The sequence below is a fragment of the Rhinolophus sinicus genome, chromosome 12 (genome assembly GCF_057876585.1).
Source record: "Rhinolophus sinicus isolate RSI-liver-muscle chromosome 12, RSI-T2T, whole genome shotgun sequence".
Taxonomy (NCBI): domain Eukaryota; kingdom Metazoa; phylum Chordata; class Mammalia; order Chiroptera; family Rhinolophidae; genus Rhinolophus; species Rhinolophus sinicus.
In genome coordinates this window covers 12,361,554-12,383,681 of record NC_142512.1, presented here as the reverse complement: position 1 = coordinate 12,383,681, position 22,128 = coordinate 12,361,554, and the positions used below count along the sequence as shown (strand labels likewise).

Genomic DNA, 22,128 nt, shown 5'->3' with positions numbered 1-22,128 from the left:
TTTGCTTCAGACACTGGGTTAGGAGCTGCTCTCTCCTGAGCTGGGCAACTGTTTCTCTTGAAGTCTTAGCATAAACAGGGTCCAGCGGAGGCCTGGACAACCTTGGCGGCTGGGCTCAGCCCGGCCTGGACAATCTTAATGCCTTAGTAAGAAATGCACCCCTCATGAAGACACCCACCTCAGAACTGGCTCAAAGCCCATCCTCTCGGGCCAGCTGAGCCTGAGCGCTCAAAGCAGAGCCTGTTGCACCCTGGTCTTGTGTCTTGAGCTGGGACTCAGGGGTGGAACCTACTGATCGTCTTGCTTTTTCTCCTTGGCCTCTGCTTGAGGATGTCCCAGAAAACACAGCTGACTTGGGGAAGGTCTGGGAAAAATCGCCCTGCCTTTGTGGGGGCCGGGGTGGGGCTGAGCTACTGTTGATGAGAAACTTTGGAGATTCAGTAGATTGGTCTAGACCGGTCCAGACGCTCTTGGCGCGGTGTGGAGAGGATTTGTGCAAACATTTCCTCGCTGTACAAAGAGGAATGCAAAAGGAGGCTGCCTGTGGTACATCTTGGACTGTTAGACAAATGTGTCCGCACTTGTGAAAGTCCAGCGAGGAAGATGAGGCGGGAACCCAGCAGGAAAGGGCCTGGGAGCAGGAGCGTGGGGCCGTGGCCTGGGGTCGGTGTGCTGCCCACCCGGATCCCTGCTGCCAGGGGCGCCAGGCCTCTCCTCTCCCGCCGGAAGTGCTCTCTCCAGTCCCCTGCGGGGCCCCTCCTTGCTTTGCTGCTTCTGGTTTCCATCAAGCAAGTAAGAACAGTTTTTGTTATTATTATTGTTATTATTATCAGTTGTACATATTTTCTGATTATAGAAGCAATTTAGGCTTTTCGTAGGCAATTTGGAAAATAGAGAACAGTATTAAGACGATAGCAATCAACCATAATCCTAGCGTTCAGAGGGCTTCACTGTTAATATTTTGGCATATTTTCCTCAAATCCATTTTCTCTGCATTTTTTTTACACAGCTAAAATGATGATGCATAAAACATTTTGTATCCTGGTTTCCCCTTTACATCATATTCTAAGCATTTCCCCATGTCAGCGTAAACTCTGTAAATAGCATTTAAAGTTGTTGTATATATCCTCTGTCTGCTTCTGTCATTCTCTCATGTTTGATATTTAGGTTGATTGGATAGTTCCTTTTTTTGTTTCTTTCCTTCTTCCTTCTCTTCTTCCTTCCTTCCTTTCCTCCTTTCCTTCCTTCCTACTGTCACTACTTTCCTTCCTTCCTTTCTTCTTTTCTTTCTTTCTGCTTATTATTTCAAAAGTAAACTTATAAAATCCAAAGAAGTATAAATACAAACTGTAACTCACTGCACTACCACCACACAATAATCACCCTCGTTCACATTCTGTGGCTTATACTTCCAGACATTTTTTTTTTTTTTTTGCCATTTATTTACATACAGTTTTTTAAAAAAACAAACATAGGCTTTTATTATAAATATTATCTTGCAATCTGCTCTTTCTTAACAAAATACCCTAATAACACAGGCTAACGTTTTTATTGAACACTTATTAGGCACAAGGTCTTGTGTGATCTCATTTCATGCTCGCAGCAACCCCTGAGGGGAGTTCTGTTAATCCCATTTTACAGATGACAAAACTGAGTCTGGGGAGGTTGAACATTTTTCTATATCAGTAAATGTAACTCCGTGGCATAAGGTTTAAGGTCTTTGAGGACATATTCTAATGTATGTAACCATTCTCTTTAGTTGGGCCTTCTGGTAGCTTGTCTTATTCTACACTTGATCTTAGCCAAAAGGCCGAGAAGCGATAGCTTGTCTTATTCTTATCTAAGGAGATGGGTCCTTTGTTCCATCCTTTTTCAAGTTTCCATTTTTATAATGGGCTGTGATGTGAAGGGACCCCATCTCCATTCATCTGAGTGGAGAAAATTCCTTGAAGAATGTTCTTTTCTTCCTTTGGTCCATGGGCAGAGTCAGTCTCTGGTTGCAGCCTCAGAATTCTAAATCACCCCTGACCCCACAGAGGGAGGACTGAGATGCCAGATCTCATAAGTATTCACCCTATCGGGCTTTCTTTGGTGCTAGCCCAGAACCAAACAGGCAGAAAACCCCTACTGAATTTCCTGCATCCAAATTCTCTCAAGGGCTGCCTTCGAGTCCTCACTGCAGGTTGCAGAGGTGAACCCCATCAACAGTTCCATGAAATTCTTGCCATGGTGGCAGCCTCTTGGTGAGTGACCAGAACATTTCTGAGGGGCAGGTGACCCTAGCCTGCCTCCTATCCCAGGACTTAATTGGTTAGCGGCAGGGCCAGTGCTGGAAAAGTTGACACAGATCTCTCACCCTTGCTTCAATTCTCTATCTTATATGAAAACTGAATATATTCAGCTAATTGTCTAGTATTGTTCACCTTCTATCCACAATCATGTATTGATAGGCTATTGGGTGCCAACGACTGCTGCAGCACTTAGTGTTGCATCATAAATCACCTTGCTTAAAACCCACAAGCCTCTGAGAAAATAATTATTACTGAACCCATTTTACAGATGGGGAACTTAAGATTTACAGGGGTTAAATGATCGCCAGCAATCACGTAGCTCGTAAGCAGTGGAGCCACTGCATTTCTCAGGGTATTTGAGGAACTGAGTTCTTTCTTCCCTAGCATTCCTCGGAAGGTGTTGACATACGAATATTTATATGTTAAAGCAGCAGAATCTGCAGTGGCTCAGGCTGGCTTATGACACTGACAAAGCCACGCCTTGGCCCTTTCACTCTGGTATTTTAATAATCAATAATGTGCCTGTTAGGCTGTTCCCTCCCCGCTCTGCCACGCAGTTTGTTTTCACTATGTCTGTCCTGCAGTGTGTGTCTATAGTTCTGATGACCCTCCTGTTGGTTCTCTGTCTTAAACCCCGTATCTTTCTCCAAATGTTTATATTACAAGGCTTTGTGTAGACTTTTATGATGAATTTTGCTCATAGACACTTTCCCCACATGGATTATAAAGGACCGTGGTGTGTTTTTGGCAGGAAGTCTTCATAAAATTCATTTAATGAGAAATTCTCAGGGATAGTTTCATTTCTAAATTCAAGCAGGGAAATATCGCTAGGGCCTCATTCTTCCTCCTCCCTCCCCACAACTCATTTAAGTTAATTAGCAGTTGGTTTGGCATTAAAAAAATACTCTGTAAGGCTGTTTAAGAGGTGAATTTGTGGTTCATTCATACATTGCTGATGAGAGTGTAAAAAAGGTACATATTTTTAAATTAAAAAATTTTTTTGGCAAGGATAGATAGTTAGGTGGTATATTATTCACCCCTTTAAAAATGTATCATATCGTCTATGACCCAGAAATTCCAATTCAAAATATTTCTCCCAGTTAAGATGTGCTCAAATGTTTAACTATGAATATTTTTATTACAGCATCACTTTTATGATCAAACATCTAAAACAACGTAGATGCCCTCAGCTAGAGATTTAAAAAATAAATTATATCACATTCATCCATGGAAAATTATGTAGCTATTAAAATAGTGTTTTAGAAGAATCATTCTTGAAATGGAAACATATTCACAATATATTTTCTAGTGAAAAAGAGGCTACAGAACAATATGATTTCCTTTTGGCTTAAAGAAAAGAAAAAAAGCAAATTCATGTGTGAAGAGAGAAGAGTCTGGAAGGAGATGATAATTTCTGATTAATAAGGTTGTGATTTCATCTTCTGTCCTTTTTATTTATCTGTAATTTTAATTTTATTTACAGTGAAGTGTATTCTTTCTATAAAAATAATATTAGAAGATTTATTTAAAATAAATCAACAGAAGGCTTTTTTCCACTTTTCTTTCATCTCTTCTCAGCCAAGTTAGTCATTAATGCTGGTTGCCTGAGCAAGAGAAAAAGAATCAGGATCAAGCTGGACTTCTCCAGTTAGAAAACATTCATTTGTGTATCTCTTTCCTCACTACTGTGTTTGGATCTGGCTGTGACTGAACTTGGATTTGCCTCTTGAGTTTTTGGTGCCTTTAAGACAATTACCTGGGAAGAGAGTCTGAATTTGTCTGGCTCTCCTAGACTGACCAAATTCAGTGTTTAGTAGGGGTTTCTGTTTTGTTTTGTTTTGTTTTTTTCTGCTTTTGACCATGGCCATTAGTCATGCCACACAGCAGGGACATAAAAAAATGTTAGTTTATGGACAACTCATGAATATGACAAATTTTACTGTCTCTTCCTCAGCCAGGAGGGTGCCCAAGTGAGGTACCTGAGAACACATACAACATTTTATTCAAGAAAGTGTCTTACTTTTGTGACTTGGGAGATTCTGGCAGCTTATGATTTATCAACTTATCTGCTGAATTTGTAAAAAATAATATAGAGTCAGTTATGGTCCCATCAGGATGTTTATTTCTTTAAACATCCTAATGTGTTAACAAACTTTCATCTTGCCTCTTGCACCGTAACTCAGAGAGATATGTTATTAACGGAGATTTCAGACTCATCGGAAACTGAAACCAAGGGATAAATGCTAATTATTTCATCATCATTATATTTTACTGGCTAATTCCATGGTTCCCAAATGTTGTGCTAAGTTGCCCCAGGGCACTGCTGGGAAGTCACAGGGGTTCAGTAAGATATTTTCATTTTGGGGGGGAAGCAGTGATCCGTGACGTCTGCCAGACACTGTGCGAATTAGTAGCTCAAGGTACTTCATGGTTTCAACATTACATCAAGCTTCATTCAAAGATAATGTCACATCTTTGCAAAGCTGCTGTGATATAGCTGCTTTGCACAGTTGCTGTGATAAAAAGCAAGTAATGCACAGAAATCAATGTGGAACAAAGATGGCGGTGTCCAATCTGAGTCTTAGATTTGAGAAGTTGTGTGAGCCCCAGTAGGCACTAAGTTGTTAGGATGTAAATACTTGTTAAGTTATTTAGACCTGCCTACTTAATAAGTGGGACTTTAGATACTTCTTTTGGCTTAGGGGTGCTGTGGAATAATTATTGAGATACTAAAGACACCGCACCATGAATTGAGAAAGTTTGGGACCTCCTAGTCTAATGATGACCATACTACATTTTTTTCAAAAAGTTGGCTGTGTGATTCTCTGAAAAGATATGCAAAGGAACTACTCACAGACCCCACTATGAATGTCATAGTATTGGGGGAGGGGGAGGGAGCGTGATGGGCAGAGGAGTGGGAGGGTAGATTGCACCAATTACTCATGAGGTGAAAACTAGCTACCTGGTAAGCTCATAAAAATTTTTTTGTTTGGTTGTTTTGTTTTGGCTGAGTGTGTATATGTGTGTGTGTCTGCGTGTGTGTGTGTGTGTGTGCGCATATGTGTGTGTGTATGTGTGTGTATTTGAATGGCTTTCGGTGTAACATCTCCCCAATTTACAATAGACTCCTCCACTCTCTCTTATTATACCTGTCTTACCTCATTCTTTCAGGTTTTCTACTTGGCCCAAGAAAGCATCTGAATTTGTTACCCCTTGCGAGAGGAGATAAAGCCTCAAATCCAACTAATTAACTGGGCAATCTTAGCCCAGATCACATATTTAACACCTCTCATGTTCATGTCGCCCTTCCCCCACTCCGCCCACAACTGTGCCTGTGTCTTTAGCTGGGAAATGAGAGAGAATGAGGACAATAACTCCAGCCCTGTGCTAATGGTTTGTGTTCGGAGATGAAAGGCTTATCTCACCCACCATGACAGTATGTGATGTGCCATAGGAATCAGTAGTGTGTGGGGTCACAGGGCACTGAGGAGAAGGGTTACTAGCGCAAGACTTCAGTGAGAGAAGTGGTCAAGCATGACAGGGGTCAGTAGGTTTGAGCTGCATCTTGACAGATGAATAGAGAGTGAGACAGGTGAAGACGAGGGTGGCAGGGAAGTACCAGTGGGAAGTGCAAAAATGTGCAGTCATGGAGGAGGATGACTAGAGTTGAGAGACTTGGGACTGGGTGGCTGAGATGTTAAATCTCAAGTTGACAAGGCCACGAGAAGACTTCAGGCAGGAAAGCCCTGTGCTCAGTCTGCTGTCGGACTTATCACTCTGGAACAGTATGGAGTGGGGATTGTGGCACCAAGACAGAGATGGAGGAAATGGGAGGCAGGGTTGGACAAGAGAGAAATTTAAGGGAACAGAATCTGGTGCCTAGATGGATGTGGGGGTGAATGAGAGGGAGGAGCCAAGGACAACTGCTGGTTTCTGGTTTGTGACTATGAGGACAGTGGTGCCCATACTGAGCCACTGGGGGAAGAGCCTGTTTGGAAGCAGAGGATGACAGGGTCAGAATGTCCCTTGACTTTGTATGCCAGCTAATTATGCACAGCTGACCCTTGAGCAACATGGGTTTGAACTGCGTGGGTCCACTTATATGTGAATTGTTTTCAATAAATACCTGTACTGTTTCGATCCATGGTTGAGAGTCCACAGATGTCAAGGGCCAACTGTATGCATCGATCTACGTGAATTTATATAGGGGAATTGAGCATCCAGAGTTTGGTATCTGCAAGGGGTCCTAGAACCAGTCCCCTGTGTATCCTGGGGGACAACTAAGTTTTGGGAGAGTCAACATTTGTACATGGATTTTTTACTATGGGGGGGTGTCAACACCCCTAACCCCTCGGGTTGTTCAAGGATCAACTGTAATCGCCTTATCTTTAGGAGATTCTCAGTCCTTTAGGGAAGAGAATGTGTCTTGTTCATTTTTGTGTCCCCTTCGATTCCTCCCTAATGCAAAACCTGGCACACAATAGGTACTCAATAATGGTGAGTAAACTGAAGGGAAAAAAGCCTTTTTAAAGCCAAAAGAAGTGGTACAAATACACAATTAGAAGTTGTTAGACAACTCAGTTGTCTAGAAAGCCCAAAAAGCACACCTGTGTATCCAAGGTTTTATGGGATGGAATAGATAACATTAGAAAGAAAAAAGTCCCAAAGCTTCAGTACAGTAGCAGAGTATCTGTCTGCTCAATGCCGTTGACTCTGACCCACAGGCACCTGGGCAGGATGGTGCAGGTCCCTGCAATTCCTCTGGTCCTTCTTTGATACATGATTGAGCCCTCTTAGTGTGCCGCTCCTCTCTTTGAGATCCACATGGTCTTAGAAGCATGCAACTATTCATCTGGTAGTGTGTGAAACCTCAAGACTAGCATATTGTATCCTCTTAAAATGTCAACCTCACTTGAAGATTTTGTAAAAAATCTTTCATATTTGCATTTAAATCAATATGATTAGATTATGGAGTGGTGTATTTCTTGTGTGGGTTGTGTGTGCCCATCTGTTGTAGTTGAGCCTTGGTTGCTGTTGGCATGTCAATGGAGGGATTGATCCTCAGGATGATGGGTTGTGAGGACTGGCCATAAGTACAGCAGAGGAGCGATTGTGCAGGGCTCTGGTGCCTTCCCAGTCTGCCCTTTGAGTGTGTCATCTGCAGAGGCAGCTGGATGGTGCTCCAGCTCAGTCTGAAGATGGCCACCAGGTGTGTCAGCCCTGGGGCCTCCTGGGAGGTACTTCACCAAAGGCCAAGTTCAGCTGAAGTTTGTGTCTGCCATGGGCCACATGGAATGAGCCACAAAGCAATTTCTCAGGTGACTGCCACCCACACTGGGCTTGGAGGTGCTTGAGAGAGGCTAAGTTGTGAACTGAGGCTGGCTGCTACTAGTGCCAGGCTTGGGGCTGCATAGCAAGAAGTATGGGGCATGCAGAGGCTAGATGTTGCTTGTTTGGGGTTTGTGGACCTTCGAGAAATTTTAGGAATATCTACAGCATGAGCCAAGAGAGGCTGTTTGTATGGAAAAGCCACCAGAAGTGTGTTGTGTGGGCTTGAAGATTGGGTGGGAGAGGGTGTCAGAGAATCACCAGGGCAGGGTAAATGATGTTAGCCAGGTTACTGGAGACTCAAATATGGTGGCTGCCTGTGTCTGCACGCCTGGAGTGGGGAAGGCTCAACAAAGGAACTATGGCTTCTGCTTGCACTTCTGTCTGGGAGAAAGCTGCCCCTCCAGCCCTCTTCCTGAAGCCAGACAATTCAGTTACTCCCCATATGTCCCTAGTGCCTTTCAAGCTGCTGCCCCAGTGCTGGAGCTCAGAGCTTGTGATTCCATCAGTAAGTAAGTCCATGTGTAGGCCCTTTAAGAGAGACACCTGGGACTCTAGCCACTAGCCACCCTCCATCTCACCCAGCCACAATCTCCTCTGGTTTTCACAGCCAGAAGTTATGGGGACTTCTCTCCCCGGCAATGGAACCCTGGTCTGGGAAGTCTGGTGTGGGGCTAGGACCCCTTGCTCCCCTGGGGGAACATCCACAACCAAGATATCCCTCCCAGTTTTTAACTGCCACATGCGGATGTGCAACTGGCCTGTTTTGAGTCTCTGCCCCTCCTACCAGCCTCGAGGTGGCTTCTTCTGTATGTCCTTAGTTGTAGGACTTCTGTTCAGCTAGACTTCAGGTGATTCTCAATGATGGTTGTTCTGTAGTTTAGTTGTAATTTTGATGTGGTCAGTATTTACCTACTCCGCCATCTTGACCAAAAATCCTATATGTATCTTTTAAATAGAACATAAGGTGCAAAAGAAATTCTGTTTCTTGGAGCAGGCAATTATGGACACTTCAGTTGAAAGGTCTGAGAATCATGGTGTGAAATGAGAACAAGGCCACCCCTGTGCCTACAGCTAACTGGGCCTCTCAAACACAGCTTTTTTCTGCTCAGGTTACAGGATCTCTCCTTGAGGAGACAACTCGGAAGTGGGCTCAGTACAAACAGAAGTGCCTGAGAGACTTACTCAAGGAACCTTCTGGTAAGCACCTATATTAGTTATCTATGGTTGGGTAACCAATAGCCCCAAAGCTTAGTAGCTTAAAACAAAAATAATCATTTATTATCTCTCACAGTTTCTGTGGGTCAGGAATTCAGACAGAGCAGGGGATGACTTGTTTCCGCTCTACGATGTCTGCAGTTTAGTTGGAAGACTCAAAGGCTGGGGGCTGAAATCATCTGCAGGGTTGTTCACACCCATGTCTGCTGGTGGATGCTCACTCTCAGCTGAGAGTTGAGCTGGGACTATTGCCCAGAAAATGTCCACATGGCCTCTCCATATGGCCTGGGCTTCCTCACAGCACAGTGGCTGGGTTCCAAGGGCTCACATTGAGCAGAGGCCAGGTTGCCTTTTATGACCTAGCCTCAGAAGCCACTTCTGCCATGCTCAGCTGGGTCAGACAGTTCTAAAGCCCTACCCAGATTCGAGGGCAGGGACGATAGACCACCTCCTCTCCTTGTAAAAGAACATGTGAGATGTGATACATAAGCGTGTGGCCATCTTTGATAAAAGCCATCTGTCACAGCATACTCACCACTTAATCACATGACATGAGCAACCGAGTGTGTGGTAAGCGGAGTGGTGGGGGTTGGTAGGTGAGGGGGGCGAGTGGTCCTGAGTCTCTCATAGTATTAACTGAAACTGAGTCATAACGTTTTTCTTATCCAGGTCTGTACTAAGTGTAGAGCATTCTAGCAAATTTTTTAATAGTTTGATCCGTCCGTGGCCTCCTTTACCCACATGCTGCCTCTTTAGGGACATCTAGAGTCCTCCTTTGAAAAATAGAAATAGCAATAAAAAAGAAAAAATAATAAGGAGCATTGGCTCACTGTCTCGGTGCACTGGGGACTATGGATGAAAGCTGCCCCCTCTTCGTTCTGCCAGCTTCTTTCAGATCATTCCATTCAGGGACCCGAAGGTTGACTATAAACCCTTTCTTTTCCTGACCCAAAAGCAGTGACAGCATTCAAGCCATACCAGTCTCCTTGTAACTATTCCTTCAGGCCAGGCAGGCAGCAATCAATGTTTGATCTGTTACAAGAACATCTCTCGCTTTGGGGAATCCTGTTCTCTAAGATCAAAGTGGACAGGTTTTCTACCTGGAGCCAGGCTTTGAGCAGCTCAGCCAGATGCACCTCACACAGACCGGGTGCTGACACCTGGCAGCCAGGTCCGAAAGGTGCCCCAAATGAGTGTATTACCTAGCAGATCTGTATTTATAGGGTCTTGATGAAATAACCTGGCTGTTCACCCTGAGTTCTAGCCTAGTAGGGAGCAGATGGTGGGGAATGATGCTTGGCTTCCAGCAGTGAGGAGCCTGCAATATGGACATTTGGGATTCAGCCTGAAACCCTTCGTTTGAGTCTGGGAAGCCTGTAAGGCTGCGGCTTATGTCAGTAGCTTCTCATCGCCAAGCACTGGGGTGTAAATCACTCCCTGAGCTGGAGATGGCTCCAGTATTTCATAATGATCATTAGAATAGTCTTCAAAGAGAGAAACGTGACCAGATAGTGCTTGTGCCAAGTACACATGACAAAGAACTTTCATTCTGCAGGTACCTTTATATCCACGGTCGTTTTGCACATTTCATGCATGGTAAGGGTGCTCCAGGATCCAATTGATGAAGGTTTGACAATTATCTAATTATGGAACATAAAGTGCTGGCTGAACCTCCAAGTGTCTGTGAGTTTCTGTGAGAGTTCAGTTCATGTAAAGTAAACCCAAATCAGCATCATGTATACATTGACAAAGCCACAGTGCTTGGGGATGGATTAAGCATTCCTGTTCTCCCCACATTGTTCCTCATTCTTGACCCATCTGGGACACCCATGCTGGTCCCTGCACAGGTTTCTCCAGCTTCCAATGCCAGGAAGGAGGGCTCTGGGCTCCTGGGGCCTGTGCCTCCATCAGTAGACCCAATGCTTCAATAGTGCTGTTCATTTGTCCCTGCTTCTCTCCATAGGTATATTTTGTAACGGGACCTTTGATCAGTATGTGTGCTGGCCTCATTCCCCTCCAGGAAACGTCTCCGTTCCCTGCCCTCCATACTTACCTTGGTGGCGTGAAGGTAATATGTCTTATTTGATCAATTTCTGACAGTTTCCTTGAAGGCTGGTCCCTCCTACGTGACCAGCCAGGGAACGGTTAGAGAGAGGGCTCCTGCCAAGTGCTTTTCTCAAGTCTTCTTCCGCAAAAGTTCTCCTTCTAAGCTGTCATTAATGCATGTTTCTTCTTCTCTCTGCTTCTCTTCTTGTCTTCCTGCTTCTTCTGTGCCTGGATGTTCCATGAATATGAATCTTCTTTTCTGTGATGATGATAGAGTCTAGGTCTGGCCTCCAAAGAATTTGCTGCAGTGAGGGTAAGGATTATCACCACCATGGAAAGGAGAAAAAGATGGGGGAGAAAGACTGGGACATTCACCTTTATGCAACTTTGACTTGTCAGATAACGAGGAAAGACTTCAAAACTCCCCTTGTAATAGCATTGGAAGGAGATATTATTGAACTGGTGTTTTTAACCCCATGGGACTTGGAACAAGAATTTCACCACTCAGGTGTCCCTGATCTTGCTTAAAGGAAGTGACTATTGTTCAGGACTTCGGGATGATATCCCACCCCGACCTTCCCCAGCAACTCAGCCTCTTGTTGTTTTACTGGAAAAAGAGAGAAACAGTTACTGGTTAGAACTCTTCTGACTTTGACCAAAGACCGTGGACAAATCTAAGACCAGGTGAAACTATTCTCAAGAAACATAAACAGTTACAAAGCTCCAGGGAAAACAAAGTGAAAATGGGTTTCTAAGGAGGCGACATGGTGGCGTTTTATATTTAACCTCAGCCCAAGAAATGGTCACGTCAGTTAAAATTTGGTTTCAATTTTTTGAGCCTCTAGTGCAAAGAGAGAGTTTTGAAGGAAGATACATTTCTGGGTGGGAGAGCTATTGACATATTTTGTGAAACTGTCTTCTGGTGAGATCCAGTGCAATTAGGAGATGTGAAGATGTGAGGTTCAAGGGAAGGGGAAAGGGAAGATACCAGTCAGCTTGCTGGACCTGCAAGGTCAGATCAGGGAGGAAGAAAGAGCACTGAACGTGGAATCAGGAGCCCAGAGGTTAGACCCCATCCCTCTATTCTATACTCAGACTTCTGGCCAATTGCCAGGGCCCTCCACAGTGGTTTTCTTGTAAAATAGAAGTGAATAATAGCTAACTCTTAAGGTCATCTTGAGGAATAAATGAGAAGGCATGCACCGAGGCAGCCACACAGTAGGTGCTTTGTAAATGGGAGCTGAGGCTGAGGCTGAGCTCGAGTCCCTTGGACTCCTTCAGGTCTCTGAGGCCCCAAATGTTTGTGGACTCCTCAATGGCATGTGGAATAGATCACCCGTGCCCAGCTCCACCGTACCTCTGTTCCTTCCCAAGAGCTGAAAATAGGGGTCCATTTCACTGCAAGAGAAAACGTGACCAAACACCCAAACTTACAAAGAAGTAGAGTTAAGCTGGGCTTTTAGAATATACGAAGGGGAGTGAGTTTCACAAAAGACAGGAAGTTGCTTTTCCACTCAACCTTTGGTACATTAAAGCTTTAGAATCTAAATGGGTCCCTGAAGTGAAAGGAGAATGTGGAGCCAGTCGAGAAGAAGGGATGCAGAAGCATTCTTGTGAGATAAGATTAGAGAGGGGAGCAACGTAATACGAGAAGGGAGCTTGTGTACTGCTGCACATCCGCTATCATGACATATCACGCTGAGTATGAGGTTGGGGCCTGATTGCTTAGGAAGTTGTATATTACACGAAGGGTTTTAAACTTTCCTCTGTAGAGAAAGATTCTGTGGAGCTGCTGAAGGCATTAGGGCATGAGAAGGACATGACGAGATTTGTGGTGTCGGGAGGTGACGTTGGTAGCCTGTGGCTGTTAGGCGGAGGCAGGGAGGGGGATCAGGGATGCAAGTTTGGAAGCTACTGTAGTGGTCCAGAAAAAGAGATTATGCAAATGTGGATTCAGGCCGAGGGAACAGGTTGGAGAGAAGGGGAAAGAGTTAAAAAAATATTGGAGGTAGAACAGTTAGGACTTATCATCAGGTGAAGTGAGAATTGAGGGACAGAGAGGAGTGGGAAATGGAGGAGAAAAACATTGTCGAATTCCACCTGACCCCACTGATACTCAGCCCTCCCCTGGTTGGTAGCCACGTCCCCTGGTCCATCTTCCCCTCCATTTCCCCGACTGCTCTTCATCACTCTCAGCCATTGCTCCTCAGCTCCTCACTGGTCCCCTGCCTCAGGCTGGCCCCCTTCCAGCCACCTCCACAAAGCTTTCTAAAATGCACATTGGATTATGTTGGCCCATCACCAACACATCTCAATGGTGCTCAAGACCTTCTATCACCTGCCCCTGCTGACCTCTGTAGCATTTTCTCTCACCTCCACTTCAGCCAAATAAATAACTCCCAGGCTCCTACCCCTGCCTAGCTATTCCTGTCCAGTGCCTTTGTCCACACTTTTCTGTCTACATAGGCTGCAATAACATATAAACCCAACTTTAATCCTCAGCTTGAAACTTCATTCTTCTAGAAAATTTCTCTTACTACTCCCCCAAGGGCAATGGCCCCCTGCATTTCTGAGGCCTCTTACGTACCTGTGCAGTCTTCCATCTTAGCATTCACCTTATGACACCTTTATTTGCACGTTCCCTCCCCCCACTAGACTTGGAGCTGTGCCTCCTTCACCTTTGCATGCCCAGCACAGAGCCTTACGGCTGGCATGAAGAACACAAATGTCAGGTGATATTATTGTCATTCACTCATTCAACAAACATTTATTGAACACCTACTGTGTACCGAGCATTATTTTAAGTGCTTAGGATATTTTAATGACCAAGCAGAATAAAATTCCTCTCCTTGGGGGGCTCACATTCTAGCAGCAGAGACAGACAATAATCGAAAAACGTCATAAATAAGTAACGTATAGAGTGTTTGAATGGGATGTATTTTAAACAAGATGGGGGGAGGGGTGGGAGGGTTGGAGTAAGGGTAGTGAGTTGCTGTTATACATTGGGAGATGAGGCTTGGTGACAAGGTGATGTGTTAGTGAAAACTTAAAGGAGGTAAGGGATTTAGCCAATAGGGGAAGAGAAGGAGTCAGTGTGTGCAAATTGTACGCTATTTGGGCATTATGTCTGGTGTACGCCATAAAAAGCAAGCAGACCAATGTCGCTGGAGCGAAGGGGGAAGAGAAGCAATGGGAGGTTACCTCAGAGAGCCCTGGGGCCAGACCTTACAGGGATTTGTGGGAGACCTGGACTTGTTTTCAGAGAGCCCTTTGATGATTTGGGGTGAGGCATGACGTAATGTGGCCGACATTTTATTCAGCTCACTCTGACTGCTGGGTTAACCGTAGAGAAGGGGCACAAGTACTGAAGGTGTTCACAATAATCCAGGTGAGAGATATGGGTGGTTCCAGTTAGGGTGGTAGAAGGAACTGAAAAGCAGTGCTCAGATTCTGGATATATCTGAAGGTAGAGACGACAAGATTAGCTGATGAAGGGTATGAGAGACAGAAAAAAACCAAGGATGGCTCCAAGGTTTGGGGCCAGAAAACTGGTAAGATGGGTTTGCCATCCACTGAGGCAGGAAAATATGTGCATGGAGCAGGCTTGAGGAGAAGATGAAGAGTTTGATGGGGGGGGAGATATTAATTAGACACCCTAACAAAGCTGTCAGGTGGGTACGTGGAAGTACGATGTGGGGATCCATTAATTAAATTTAGCAAATAGTTATTTTTGGCCCACTACATGCAAGGTCAGGAGTAGGAATTTCCAACAAATTTTCATTTTTCATTTGCAAATCCAGTCCCTTGTCATCCAGGTAAGAGGAAGAGATGTGACTGAGTCACCAATGGCCATTACCATGGAAAGAATACTTTGACCATCATTTGCACAAACACACTTTCATTTAATCCTCTCCCAAACTGTGGAGGGTCAGTATCATTATATCCCCAGCTTTGATAAAGAAACTGGAAGGCCCAAAGAGTGGGAGAGCCAGGCCCAAGGCCACAAAGCTTGTACATGGCAGAGCAGGCTTCGCCCACCACTTTCTCTTCTTCATGGCACCACCTCTTGAGCATCAGGTAGAGATGCCCCACCCAGCAAGTACCAGCAGCCCCACCCAGTAGCCATCTCCCAGCTGGCCTGCCCCGTGGAGGGCTGTTACATCTCTAAGTCACCAGGGGCTGTTCTAGCTTCAGAGATTTTGATAAACACGGAAGCCATTAGTGGATCATGATTTGTTATGAAATGTAGAGGCTTTCGTGTTTTTCTTTCTGTCCCAAATAAACAGTAGGGATGTTAATGAGCCCCCAAAAGGGGAAGTGAAAATCCCTTTTCCCTGGGATTTTCCACAGCTTTGCGGTAAGGACTAGGGCCTTACCACATGCTCAGGGAGCGGGCTGTGTGTTCTGACCTTTCCCCCAGAGCTGTGTTTACTTTCAGAGAACACAGGAAGGGCCTACAGACACTGCTTGGCTCAGGGCACTTGGCAGCTGCTGAAGAACTCCACAGATATTTGGCAGGATGACTCAGAATGCGCTGAGAACCACAGCTTCAAAGAAAACGTGAGTCTGCCTGGCTCGGTGATAATGCGCCCCAGGGCCCAAAACACTCTCTGTCAGAGCCCCCACATGGCAGGCTGGCTTTCGGGGCCACACAGAAAGCTTTCCCCCAGCTTGTCTGCCCTAGACTCCCTAAGGGCAACTCCTCGGTCACACAAAACAGCACCCCTTCTGCCAGCCACTGAATTTCTTCTAATGCTAGGGTGAAATGTGAACCCCTGAGGGAAGTCGTCCTTTCAGCTTTGGTCCTAGCCTTCTCGCTTGCTGTTGCCTCTGCCTGGAACACCTCTCTCCAGCTCTTCTGCAGCTTCTCCTTCTTGTCATTCAGGTTTCAGTTCAATGTCTCCTTCAAAGCGAAGTCTTCTGTGGCCACCCCATCAAGAGTGGCTGTCAAACAGTCACTTTCTACCACTCTCCCCACCACCCCGATGTAGCCCCTTTACAGCTCCTGTCACTCTCCGACATGCTCCTGTGTTTGCTTAGAATGTGGACTGAATGGTAGCAGGAGATGTGAGCGCCTAAGAGAACACACACTAAGTAAGCACAGGGGTTCCAAGGTGAAGGTCAAAGGCCAGACAGCCCGACTTCCTTCCAGACTCTTTGCTTCCTAGCTCTTCATACCCAGACCCTTCACCTCTATACGACCCTGCTTCTTCATCCATCCCGTGGGGGTCATATTTATTGCATGTGATCTCTGTGAGGATACAAAGAATTAACAGACACACAATTCTTCTGAGAGACCCTGACCCATAGTCAGCATGCCATATGTAGAACAGACTGTTCTGTCACCAGGACCCAGCACAGTCACTGGGCAATAAATCATCATAGCTGCTCAGCCAATGTTAGTTGGGTGAACAAACAAATCTATACTTCAGACATCTCTGCACACATTTTCTTTCCAGGATCCTATTTTGCAGTCCCCTCCGGTACGGCTCTCCTCCCTCAATGATCTCCTGTTTGTACAAACCCGGCCCACCTTCCTTCAAAGTGAAGTGCAAAAGGCAGCATGGACAGAGGAAAAGGAATTTGGGAATCAGACAGATATCTAGGGCCACATCTTGGTTTCTTTTATTCAGACACACATGTAGTGTGGTAGATTTTTGCACTAGCCACTGGGGAGAAACAGTGACGAAGGTATAGACGTTGCCTTCAACAAGCTCTGAGTCTCACCGGCGTAGGGACACGGTGGAGATCGTTCGTGAGAGATACCACCTTAAAGAGTTAGGACTTTGCACCGACAAGTAGGGAGAGACATAACTCTGAATATGCTTCGAAAGAACCGCTCTGGCAAGTTGGAGAGAGGTCAGGAATGGGGCCAGACTGGAGGCAGAGAGCAAGGAGAAGCCATTGCAGTAATTCAGCCCAGAAGTGGAGAGAACGCCCGACCATAGGGGTGGAGAGAGGAGGAGGGAGGCTAGATTTATAGGTTACGGAGCAAGGAGACAGTATGATCAGAGGCTTGGAGTGGGGTGAGAGGGTAGAGTCAAAGGCTATAAAAATCTCAGATTGGCTTGGGCCCATGAGAAGCTTTGAAATTCCCTGCACTGACACAGGGAAGTCCTTGCCCTTTCATCTTTCCTGGGTTCTAGATATTTCACTACCGAATTCTTTGCCCTTACTTGAGACTGCAAACCACATCCCGTCTCCTGACCCCAAGTTGTGGCTCACTCCTTTCATAATTTAGCTCGATTTTGAAATTCTTTAGCTTTCTTAAGTCATTTTAACATTTTTCCATCAGATGCTAAAGATATTTTAATAAAGGTTGGGGATGGGGAGAGGTAAGGAGTTCAGTTCTAGGAACAATAATCGTGTGACTTAAGCATACAACTTCTCTCCAAACCTCCCTGAAGCGGGGTTGACAATGCCAACCTTGCACAGGCTGGTGTGAGGTTTGATGGGGCAATGGATGCAGAGTGAACCACCCAGGTCCTGGCACCCACTAGCCACTCGATAATTGTGATTACTGCATTTTATCTCCTCAGAATGTTTTTCCTGGTCCCAACAAACAGTGATCACAGTCCACTTGTCAATGTGGTTTTTGTGTCTGAAGGTGGCTTTTCTGAAGTGGCTTCTTTGGGTTTATTTTAAAAATATATAATATTTTATTTGACTTACAAAAATAAAAATATTAATTTTCTGTTAAAAGATTATATATATATACATACACACACACACACACACACACACACACACACACACACATATATATATACACATATATATATAAATTTTAATACTATTAAGGAGGTCTTTGAATAATTTTTGGTGCCACTTACAAACTAGTTATTTCAATGCAGTGTGAAATGTGAAATGATTTCCCATTAATACATTTAAGATATTAGATGCTTTAAATATATTAAATAGTTGCAGGAACAAGCAAATCTTTAATTCTTAAATAATTCTAGTTCATTGAATGTGTCAAACTTATCCAGTGAGTCTTAATTTTTTTGAATAAGTCAATACTATTTTCATTAAGTTTTCAATTTAAACTTAAAGTCAAATACTTATTGACATGTTTCACGTTGACGTCACAATACTAATTCTAACCCCCTAATATGCTGTACTTTCAAAGTAGTTATACCAATTACATACAGATTGTGCAACTAATTTAAAAAGTCTCTATATGAGGGATCAATAAAAGGATGGCTATGGGGTGACACCAAGTCAAGTGTTGACAGTAGAATGTAGGTGGTGGCTACGCAGGTGCTCTTTGTAAAATTCCTTTAACTTTGCTGTGTGTTTGACCACCCACGTGTGGCTCAGTTCCCTCAGAGCCCAGTGGGAGCTGGCAGGCCCTTGGCTTTCCTAAGTCTGTCATATCTTCCCATCAGGAATGAAGAGCTTCCCATTGCTTCCTCTGCATCTGCAGGGCCTTTGTTCTAAACCTCTTTTTCACTATATTACTTGATTTGAGTTGACAGAACTCTGTTCCTTATCCAGCTTTACCATGTGACAGGTCACACCTCTTAAAGGCACTAAAATGATACCTGTGTCTGGATTGGATTCAGCTACTCTCAAGAATTTGACTTTCATCAGGACACCAGATTCATACTAATTACACACCTTGAATTAGGCAAACTGAATGTATTTCTCATCTTCCCTCCTGGACTGAGGTGCTTGGGAACAATGACAAAATCATAGTTATATCTGAATATGCACCACCCCCTGGCCAGGTGCTGGGATGCACAAAAGCCTTTGCATACAGTGGGCACTTAATAAATACTGAATGAGTGATTTCACAAATTCTGAGTGAGTGGGTCTGTAGTGGGGCCTAGGCATCCATACTGGTGCTAAAGTTTCCGGGTGACTCTAGTGTGCCTCTGAGGCTGGGAACTGAGCCTTAAAGGAGGAATTCACCAGCAGGTGTGTGGGGTCTGCTGCTGTTTCCGAGCTTCGGTCTGCAGTGGCCCAAGTCGGCAGACAAGGACAGCAGAACAAGATTTGAAAACTGCACTTTCCAAGACAGGGAATAAAGAGTTCTCTCTTTAGAAAAGTCAAAACAAGGGCATTGCCTCATCCCCTCTGCAAGTGGCTGTATTTCCAAGAATTCAAATACTTAAAAAACCCCAACAACTTCTAGCCATGTTTACCTGTGTTTCTAATAGAGGGTTGAACTTTTGCCCAAAAAAGGCTAGTATTAGTAAATCTTTGCCCTTCAGAGTTCTGGTAAACAAAAAATGTTATGTTCTTCCAACTGACAAAACACTGGGGGTCTTTATGCACTTTAAATGGTACTTTTTAAGGAAATTGTGTATGTGTGTGCATATGTATATGTGTATGTAAGTGTATGTGTGTATATGCGTGTGTGTGTGTATGTATATGTGTGCCCATGAATAACTGTTAACAAATATGTTTAGATTTCTTGGTACAGAATTGTGTTTAGTGGGGTTCAAATAAATTATCTTGCCTTACTTCAAGTTGTTTTCTTTGCCTTTAAAAAAGTGCTTTCTATTCTCAAATACAGAATTTCACTGATATATAATTAGAATATGTATAATTTTAATGGTAAATTTTAAATATAACATAATATATATCAATTGATATATATCTGTTTTTTCCTAATATTTTATTTTGAAATATCCAAACATATAGAAAAGTTAAAAGAATAATAAAATAAACACTCATAGATCTGCTCTCTAGATTCAAAATGTATGAGCATTTTGCCTTATTTGCTTTCTGTCTCTTTCTGAAATATTTGAAAATAATTTGCAGACATCTTGAAATTTCACCCCTAAATATTCATCGGGTATTTCCAAAGATTAAGGACATCATTCCACATTATTATAATACCATTGTTTCAACTAAGTAAAGTTAGCAGTAATTTCATCATATCAGTGAATTTTTCATCCATATTCAAATTTCTCCAATTGTTCCCCTCAATTTTTATAGCTTTTCTTCCCTGGACCAGGATCTCATCCAGGTTCACACATTACATTTAGTTTGAGATCACTTTGTATCTTTTAATCTAGAACAGTCCTTCCATGCCACGCCCCCTGACCCTGCCACCCCTCAACATTGGATTTCAACATTAGAAGAGACCAGAAGAACTTTATTGTAGAATGTCACACTACCTGCATTTGTTTGACTGTTTCCTCAGGTTGTCATCCATGTGCTCCCCCATCTTCTGTATTTCCTGTAAGCTGAAAGTTAGGTTTAGAGGCTTGACAAGATTCAGGTGATCCTTGCAGGTGCTGTGTATATTGTATAGCATCATACCAGGAGATCAAAACGTCAGGTGTCACACTATAATGATGTTATGTTTGATCACTTGGTCAAGGTAGCAACAGCCAGATCTCTCCGTGGTAAAGGTACAGTTATCCTCTTGTATTTGGCCAGTAATTGGTGGGGTGATACTTTAGAACCATGTGTTTATCTTGTTCCGTCACAAACCTTCATCAGTGTTTTAATCTTCATTAACGATGCTTGCTTGAATTGATTCAAGTTCTATCATTCCTTCTACATTTCGTAGCTGGCAGTCTTCTGAAAGACCGCCTCCCTCTACCCTCTTTTTGTGAGTATCAGTATGGACTTACAGATTGCTTTATTCACTTATTATTCTTTTTGATGCTCAACGTTTTGTAGATTTAGTTAGTGAAATCTCTTCAAACTGACTTTTGTGTACTTTTCGTATAATCCCATTTGTCTTGTAGCAGTTCCTTATTTTTTGACACAAGAAACTAGTCCAAGCTCATCTTGTATTTTCCCTGTTCCAAGCCCAGATGAGCTATATCTTCAAAGAGTCCTGGCTTCTTCAAGTGGAGGAATGGTAGCAGAAATCAAGATCTAAGCGCTAGGTGTTCTCATTGCCACTACTAGATCCTAGGACCTTTCAGAGTACAGACTTAGGAATAAAATATTCTCAACAATCAAGATTTCACTTCATACTGATAATTCTGATTTAAAGTTCACATTTAGGACTTTTCCTTGTCTCCTATTATTTTGCATTATGTATCTTTCCTCTTTCAGTGAAAATTTTGCTTCCTAATAACATTTTCATATTTATTTACCTTTTCCTACAGTACATGCAAAATAATTTGAACCTTAAAATATTAAAATATAAATCTACTTGATAAAATTTCAGATTTCTTTGCAGCTCTTTATCCTTAGATTATATCCCATGTTCAGAGTACTATGTTCATAATTATTTGAAATAATTATAAAATGGTCATGTTACAGATAAACAATTTTATTCATTTGTTTTTATTAGTGCTAAGGGCTTGCCTCTTTCATTCTTTTAATTCTATTTTTTAGTGAATAAAATATTGACAGGGTTTTAAAGCCAAAACTATACAAAAAAGTATCCTCAATGAAATCTCATTTCTATCACTGTCTCTGCCCTATTTCTACCTGCTCCTTATAGATAATCATTTTTATCATTTTTTGGTTTATTTTTTCTCTCTTTTCTTTATCTTTACTTTTTATCAAATTATAATATACATCTTACGTTTATTTTTGCAAAACTAAGCAAGTATATAAATAGGTTATTTCCCCATTTTTCTTACACAAAAGGCAGGATACCAGATGCCCTATTCTGCATCTTGCTTTTTCACTTAACAACATGTCCAGGAAATTGCTCTATATCAGTTCCTAGGAACATTTCTCTCTCTCTCTCTCTCTCTCTCTCTCTCTCTCCCCTTTCCCCTTACAGCTGCATAGTCCTCCACCTTGTATATCTACTATACTTTATTCAGTCACTCTCCTATGCCCATTTGGATTATTTCCAACATTCATTACTAATGACATTGCTTTGAATAACCTTGTATGTGTATGTTGGTTTATATTTGTGGTGGTAGATCTTTTGGAAGATTCCTAGAAATGGGATTGCTGGATTAAAGGTAGATACATACATAATTTTGTCAGATATTGACAAATTCCCTTCCATAGGGGGTTGTACTATTTTGCCATCCCTTAGCAGTGTTTGAGAATGCCCATTTCCTTGGTGGGTGCATACTACTCACTGATAATGAAGCATTTCATAAAGGTGTTTAAGTGATTTCAGATTTACCTGTTGGTCCTGAGAGTGAGCTGGAGACTATCTGGGTGTTCTGGGACCTCTAGGAAAGTAGTCAGGTTTTGGTAGAGTCCTGAATGTATAGACGGCTTAAGAAACTTTCCTAAAGGAGTACAATTAAACCAACTGTCCCAGGTGCTATTGGTGCCCAACCATTTCCCTTTGCCCTAACCAAAT

General features: G+C 43.3%; 1 protein-coding gene across 1 annotated transcript in view; it reads left to right on the top strand.

The window, feature by feature from the left end:
• Nucleotides 1-374: 374 nt before the first annotated feature.
• The window catches only part of GLP2R (glucagon like peptide 2 receptor), a 63,384-nt gene continuing 41,630 nt past the window's right edge, over nucleotides 375-22,128 (top strand). Inside the window, exons 1-4 of the mRNA XM_019755222.3 lie at nucleotides 375-792; nucleotides 8,732-8,819; nucleotides 10,801-10,905; nucleotides 15,322-15,443. Coding sequence (XP_019610781.3) covers nucleotides 604-792; nucleotides 8,732-8,819; nucleotides 10,801-10,905; nucleotides 15,322-15,443 — 504 coding nt within the window. The 5' untranslated portion in view covers nucleotides 375-603. The remainder of the gene's footprint in view (nucleotides 793-8,731; nucleotides 8,820-10,800; nucleotides 10,906-15,321; nucleotides 15,444-22,128) is intronic.